The sequence below is a fragment of the Pistacia vera genome, unplaced genomic scaffold, assembly GCF_008641045.1.
Source record: "Pistacia vera cultivar Batoury unplaced genomic scaffold, PisVer_v2 Contig1194, whole genome shotgun sequence".
Lineage (NCBI taxonomy): Eukaryota > Viridiplantae > Streptophyta > Magnoliopsida > Sapindales > Anacardiaceae > Pistacia > Pistacia vera.
The window spans coordinates 43,363-51,431 of record NW_022195242.1 but is presented as its reverse complement, the minus strand read 5'-3'; the positions used below and the strand labels follow the sequence as shown (position 1 = coordinate 51,431).

Below are 8,069 nucleotides of genomic sequence, written 5' to 3'. Positions count from 1 at the left end.
TTGGTATTTGATGTATTAAAATTATTTATGATCCTGCTGATTTTTTTTTTTATTTTCATGGCAGTAATGATAAATGTGAGCTTTGGGGAACGCTGACCTCCTACTCTGTTCTTTCATCACTTTTATTGTAGATTTAATTTACTAGATGTTTCAGTGATTAGAACCAGATTCACATGATTCTCCTGTGTTTCATTTCCTACTACCACCATGGAGTTAGCTGAAAGGCTCGTTGATTACCAATACCAAAACACAAAACTCACTGCGATTATTAACAAAACATTATTAAGCGTAGGTACAACAATGACTTGTCTTTGGTCAAGATAGCTTGATTTTGCATACCTGAACCTCTATCACATTATGTAAAAATGTGGCAATATTAACAAATGTGAGCTTTGGGAAATGCTCATTGTTTGTCTACCCACTAAATCACTTTTAGCCGACTCTGCAGCCTGAATACCATCAACCACTGCTTTTACTTTGATTTTGGTTTTTCAGGAACCCTTCATTATCTGCTTTCATTACTTGCTTCTGTGGGGTTTTGACTGGACACACCTGAGGTTTAATAATATATATTAATGATTTGATTTGAAGGATTAGTGGAGTTTGTTTAATACTGATTTGGGACTTTGATATTACAATTGGAGAAGTGGAAAAGATGGAATTTTGATTTTAAACAAATTGATGGGGCGAATTTACCTTTAACAAAATTAAAAACACAATTGAGGCCTTTATAATTAAAATAATATCAATAGAGACCCTTTTAATTGGAATTTGCAAGGGCAATTTGATACATTTACATAACTCAACATCCGAGGATATCAAAATAGGTATTTAATCTAAAAATGTATTAAATAATATTATAATCCAAAATGTTAAAATTTTGGTATTGCCCTGGCCACCCGAAGAAATTAATTTTAGAAGGGACAAATTCAAAATAATATAATATAATATAGGAGGAAAATAGATGAGTGTGGTCAAATCTAGGAACACTAGAACAAAAACAAATTGGTTAAAGCAAAAAACCAAACAAAATAAATAAAGACTCAACCTACATAAATTATGCATGTCAAGATCATTAGGTTAAATCCTAAACCCTAAACCCTAAAAGGTAAAATTTCCAATTCTATAATAATAATTAGAATTATAGAAAGACTTATTTTTTATCATCCAAAGCCAAAATTTCGGAGTTTTACAGCATTGTGTATAGATTTTGAATCTTGATTTGAGTTTGAGCCTTTTATGGATTGTGGCTACCCAGGTATTTGGGCCTTGATTGGGCTTACCCATGTTAAGCCTCTCCTCTTCCCAACTTATGGGCTCTTATATTTGGGCCTCGTTATCCGAACTCTCATTCTCACATGGTGACTTATACGACGAAAATAATGCGATAATTGATATTTTAGTATAATCTAAGAAAACAAATGCTTTAATAATAAACCCTTTTAATTTTGGATTTAATAGTACATTATTCTAATTAATCCTTGACTTTTTGGAGTGTTAAATCAGGCTACAACAGTATTGAAAAAACAATAGTAATTGAATGAGGAAAAAGTATATGATATTAGTAGTACATTGAACACCCTATTATGTTTCGTTATGTTAGTGTTATATGATATAATAAATGTTATACAGTACTAAACATGATAATACAATATACCAAAGTGTTCCTTGTTCTACCTAACACGATACAAAGTTTATAATAAACGTTAAGATATATAGTATTGCACTGTATTAATGAGAATAAAAATAAGATTATATTACTAAAACGATGTATGTAATTTTTTGTACTTTAATGTTGGATGATAGTAATAAATCTTTAGAAGACCCATATAATTTAAAGTATTTAGTTCTATCTCTGTTGTGAGCAACATTTTTGCCGCGAGGACTACTAATTCTCATAAAACCCATATCAATTATTTTGCCAAAAAAAATTACGATTTATTCATTTACCTTGTAACCCAAATTATTGGGTTTTTGGGCTCGGGATCAATTTTGTTTCGAATCGAACCACAAAAAATTCAATTTCTCTTTTTTGTACAGGTAATGCAAGACGTACATAGAAATTTACAAATATTTCTTATACAAAGTGATGTGGTAAGAAATGAATTGATCAGTGAATATGATGAATTTGACTTTTTATATTTACTTCTCTGCCACATCACTTTGTACAATAAATCTTTGTAAAATTTTTTGTACCTCTAGTATTATTGTTTTTGTACTTGTGTAATTTGAACACTCTTACAAAACTGAACCAACCTACTTAGATCGATTTGGTCCATGTCAGATTTTCGAGTTTGTATAGGTTGTAGACACCCTTTCAAGTAAGATCACTTATTATGAAGTGCATATGTTATTATTGAAAAATATTAAGTACCCCTTATTCGAGAGTTTTTAATAAAAGGTTTTTTTATAGTTAAAATATAAGTTAGGCTCTAATTGTGTGAATTACAACTACTTTCCATTATTATTATTATTATGAAAAAATTTATTTATATACTAAATATGGAAAAAGAAATTAATTACAAGATAAAGGCTCATTTATATACTTTCCAACAGACTTTAACCTCTTTTTTAATTAATCAATTAAAAGCATTAATTTTTTCATTCTAAATTAACCTTATTTACTTAAACTAATATTAACTCTTTACATTTATATGCAAGAACACTAGCAAAGATTTAGCAATAGTGTATAAACAAGAAATGGTGATAGTAAACACTCGAGGTTTGGCCATGGCGACAATAGTGGTGATGGTGGCGGCAAACTTGATGCTCGCTCATCTTGGGGTCTCGCAACAAACACTATGCGGAGGAAATATTTCCGACCTTAGAAAACAATGCTCCAAGTTCGTTGAAAATCCTAATTTGAATCCGTCACAAGAGTGTTGTAGCGCAGTGAACAAATTTGACATCCGTTGTGCTTGCAATTTTGTTACTCCCATTGTGACAAAGCTGGTTAACATGACGAATGCCGTTATTGTAGCAAGAAAATGTGGTCTCACAATTCAACCAGGCTTCAAATGTGGAAGTAAGAATAAAAATTTAGTTCAAAAACCCTAAACTTTAAACCTTAAATTTTATTTTAATTTGATCAATAGAAATGTAAATTAACTAATTAATCTTGTGTTTCAGGCTACACAGTTCCTGATCATCCACCAAACTGGAAGATATAAAAAAATTATAATATTGCAAAATGTAATTTTCTTATATATGCTTTTTCAGTTTATAATAAAGAGTGTTCAAGGATGTGTCAATACTTATATAAGCATTAATTAAAATTTTATATTTGCAAAGCCCTACACCATTAATTAAATGTAATTTCTTGGATATTATATATATATTATTCAAACTCGATTAAAAATATAAAAATTCTTAATTTATATATTTAATTAAATTTTATATATGTTATTCATATCATTCATATGTGATATAGGAGTAAGGCACCATGCTACTTACCTATGTGCTTTTCATTTCACATTAACGAGAATTGTTATACTTAATTTTCAAGATTATATCTAAATATTTGCATTTCCAAAATGATTTTGGATCTAATTTGGTGATACCATATCATTTTACAAATTATTAATTCGATCAAGGTTGGAAAGTATTACCTAGAAAACATGTGTTTCTTTAGAAAACACTAAAAAGTAAACAAATCCTCTTTGTAAAATCTCATATGCAATTAAATACAAAGTTGATATATATATATATATTTCACCCTTTTTGAAGTCATCCAAGAACGTTCTTGGATCACTTCCAATAGGTTAACCAATAACAACATTAGAAAGAGAGGGAAATTAAGAAAAAAAAATTACAGAATAAATTAAAGAAAAAAAAAAAGCTTATTAACATATATCAAGCAGTAGAAAAGAAACTGAACTGTTTGTTAAGTGTTTTTATTGTAAATTGGTTGTAAAATTAATTTCGAGAAATTGAAAGAAGTACTAGGCTTTAAGGTAGAAATACTTCGACGTACGTAACACTTTTTTTGCTTTTGAGTTGACATGACAGGACAAATGTTTACATAGGTAGAATTAATCACCATTGGTACTCTATCTTGGCTTATAATTAAACGCTAATTAGTTTCTCCAAAAGCTCAATTATGAAAACGGATTGAGGCCTAAATTTTTTTTTTTGAAAGAAGTGAAGAAGGGGTGAGAAATAACTTCATATTTAAATTGTAGATAAATTGATCAAAATTATAAAATAACAAAAGATAATTGCAAATAAAATGTTACAGAAATTAATTGCATAGTTACATAATGAAAAAAAAACCATAAGATTTACACTAAACTAATGGAGTGATTCATGGTAATTTTGGATGGGCAAAGATCTTGATTACCCATAAGATGTTCATGTTTTTAAATGAGTCCATCATCAACCTTACATGAGTTATATATAATCTTTGGTGTAGACATTTTTAAATTTATAGCATACGAGATTAACAGTTAACAACATGTTGCTATGAAATCAAAGCCAACTACCAGTCGTTGACCTTTAGCTTTCACATTAGAAACTTTAAGAAATTTACATTTGAGAATTTTTAAAGAATATGTATGAGGTTTTTGAAGAATATTAATTACTTTACAAATTTATCCTAATTATTTTTTAAAATTAAGAAAAATTTGACACAATATTTGATTTATTATATAATTTTGTAGATGGTCCATTAATTTACAATCCACACTCAAAGAAAAATATTTCTAAAATAAAATAAATGTCCAATAAAAGTCAACTTTCTTTATGTAAAATATGTACCACATCATCTTCTAAAAATAAATAACAGAGGCCAATATTAAATAGAAATTTAACAATTTAATCCTTATAGATTCAAGTTTTTCAACTTAGCCCTCCATAGTTTTTTTTTGAATATAACAATTTAGTATTATGGTATTAAATTTAAAATTCTAATTCTCTTTGGCCACCCTTATCCATTGAACATTACATTTTAGCCCGTAAATAGTTTTTCTAGTTATGTTGCTACCACATTGATTTAGTATTTATCGAGTTTACTTTTTACATATACTCATCTATGTACACATTGATTTATGTATAAAAGTTTGTATCTCTTAGTTTTTCAAATAAAATTATTTCTAAAAAGTTGATAATGTAATTATGGTTTTAAAAATAATAAATATCTAACAAAAAGTCAACTTTCTTTACATGAAATAAATCCTACGTCATCTTCTAAAAATAACAAATATTAAGCACTTTACATTCACTAGAAATTTGTCAATCCATATCCATGTATGAAAAAGTAAATTACAATTCAAACCCTAACAGTAGTGAACCTCCTTTCCAACATATATATATAACAAAGGAAAAAAATTAATCTCTTTTCAATAGGAGAGACGAATAAGAAGAAGATAAAAAGAATTGGAGGAAGGGTGAAGACTGAAAAAGAAGAAATATGAAAAAGTTGGAGAGGAAAACTTTTAAAGGAAAAAAGACTCAAACCGTAGAGAGATAGGAAAGAGACGAAGATGAAAGAGAAATACGTGTAGATCTACTAAATTTACAAAAAAGAAGAATAAAAACTGAAAACCTTAACTATCATTAATAGTATGATGATAAAAGAATAAAAAGAGATGATAAAATAATAAAAAGAGATTTCATGAATTTCTGAATTCGAATTCTCTCAGGCATCAATAGAAGTGATCATGAGATTATTGTTTTAGATACTTTGTTACGTGTGGACTGTTTCTTTCCCAAATTTCAAACTCTTATTTCTTTCAATACTATCTTTCAAATTTTGGATATTTCTGAATTTGTCTAAATTCTTGGCCATCTCCCTTCTAACGGGCTCAAATAATTAAAATCTAAACACCATCCTCGAGAATTTATTTAATTCAAGCTCTTAGATGAGATTAGACGTTATAAAATTCTAACAAAATAACAAACCAATACTAATAAAATCCCATTCAACAGCCTCTTCAGTAATTTATTTGGATGGTGATAGTAATCTTGAAAAAAAAAATTTGAAGGGGTATTTAATTAAAAAAAATACTAACCTGGCATGTGTCTATCAATTACACAAGGTAATATAGTATTAAGTAATATATTATTAGGTAAAAAATTTGAGCTACAACAACTTAAATTGAAGATAAATTTTTTATTATTTTGATAGAATTTACATTTTCATTTACTCCATCTCATCCCTTCTTTCTTTACATAAAATATTAATGGAGTAATTTCGAAAACTATCATTGGGTGTTTTAGAAAGTATTACTCAAATGCTAAGTACGGGGCCATGCCAATCTTTTCAACAATTGATCAAACACAATCCCTAATGTTAATAGCGTCTCATTTTCTTTAATAATTGATAGAAATGAGTGCACATAATGGAAATGACAATTTTTTCCATAACAATAATGGACATACCAATCTTAACACCATGGTGGTGTTTGAATAATTGTTGAAAAAAACAAGACTGATTTGTATAATATAGCTATAATTAGCATTTGGACGGTACTTTATGAAAATACAGTGACTTTAAAAGTTATCCTAAAATAACCGCTATTGGACACTAGGTAACTTGATGGTAAAAGAATAAAAGGAGAATTTATGAATGGTTGAGTTCAAGTCCCCTTAGACACTAATAAGGGTGGTCACTAGGGTTTTTATCTGACCAGTAGTTCCAGAACCCTGAAAGATTAATTGAAGTATGCGCAGGCTGACCCAAATACCTCGGTGATTAAAAAAAAAAAAAGTTACCCTAAAATTTCAATTAAGTTTTGCTTTATTGTATTGAGTCAAGGAATAATCCCTTCAAATTGAGGTCTCATTAGATAACAAAAATTTTCAGATAATTAGGGTCATACTATTGACTCTCTTTTATTTATCGCGCGCCCACGGAGTTTCAAATAGCCTTCGTTGAATTTCCAAGATGTCTACCCGGAAAAAAAATTTGAAACTCTTCAACTAAGGCAAACTATCAGGAAATTGCGATATTGATCTTCCATAATGTACGACTTAAATGAACTTCTTAACATTAAAATCTGACAAATGGAGAATTCAAACACAAAAGAGTTAACCCTGTCAAACTCTGTTAAGAAAGAATTCATGGATCAACTCTCACATCTCATTTAATTTCTATGAAGATATCTCTCTATTGCTATATATCTACATCATCTGTGCTTTGTTCATCGTTTTCTGTATGGCGTTCAGCTGCATTTATATCGATTTGTTCACGTTCGACGATTTGATTTATATTATAGTCTGAGATTGGAAAATTAAGCTTAGCTTTAAGTCCCCGTGAGTGTCGGAATTTAATGGCTGCCTCATCATAGGCTCTGGCAGCAGCCTCGTCCGTCTCGAAAGTGCCAAGCCACACACGTTCTGCTCCGACCGGGTTCCAAATCTCAGCTGCCCATTTACCCGATGGCCTCTGCCTAACTCCCCTGTACTTCTTCTTCTCCTTTTGGTCGTCCTGTTCATTTCTTTCATCGGAGAAAAAGTTGCATCCAAGACAGCCCTCAATTTTGCATTGCTGACACGTTTCAGCAACTGCAGGCAGAGATATGGTTGTGTGGACTAGTTGCTCATCCTTGCTCTCACCAGTTGTAGTACCAATTGAAGGAAATGAAGAGGTAGCACCTTGATCATCACCAGTGTCGCCTGCGATTATGCGCTTCAGAGCGGAGACCATGATATTGTGCTCGTTTTCTGGTTCAGGAAGTCCTTCCTGTTTCAGTTTTTTTGAGGGATTTTCCATGCTTCCCAGTTTATCGTAGATTCTGCCACGAGGAAAATGGAAGAAGTAAACTTGTAATTATAGGGAGGGACCGGAGGCATCCTGTGTAAGTAGCTGCGCCGGATTCTGTTGTTTCGTCTTTACACACTACAAAGTCACACAAACGGTTATATATCATGAATTAAGCCGTCTTTTTTATTCTTTTCCGGTTCTTTAAATTTGTCCTACTATCCAACGGTTTTTATCTCCTCTCTGTTATCTTCTTTTATCTAAGTTCCTAAAGATTCATCGACACGTTTTGCTTGAGATTTTAAAATTTCAGGGCGTTAGGTTGGTGTAGTGGGAAAAGAATAACTTGTTTTTACCCCCAAGCTAGCAT

General features: G+C 30.3%; 2 protein-coding genes across 2 annotated transcripts; one reads left to right on the top strand and one right to left on the bottom strand.

The window, feature by feature from the left end:
* The first annotated feature begins 2,730 nt into the window (after window positions 1–2,730).
* On the top strand, window positions 2,731–3,170 carry LOC116111934. Its single transcript, XM_031398095.1, has 2 exons — window positions 2,731–3,025; window positions 3,130–3,170. The coding sequence occupies exons 1-2, from the start codon at window positions 2,731–2,733 to the stop codon at window positions 3,168–3,170; spliced, it is 336 nt and encodes a 111-aa protein (XP_031253955.1).
* Window positions 3,171–7,111: 3,941 nt separating this feature from the next.
* LOC116111924 (ethylene-responsive transcription factor ERF109-like) lies at window positions 7,112–7,711 on the bottom strand. Its single transcript, XM_031398085.1, has one exon. The coding sequence runs from the start codon at window positions 7,709–7,711 to the stop codon at window positions 7,112–7,114; it is 600 nt and encodes a 199-aa protein (XP_031253945.1).
* Between the last annotated feature and the right edge of the window lie 358 nt (window positions 7,712–8,069).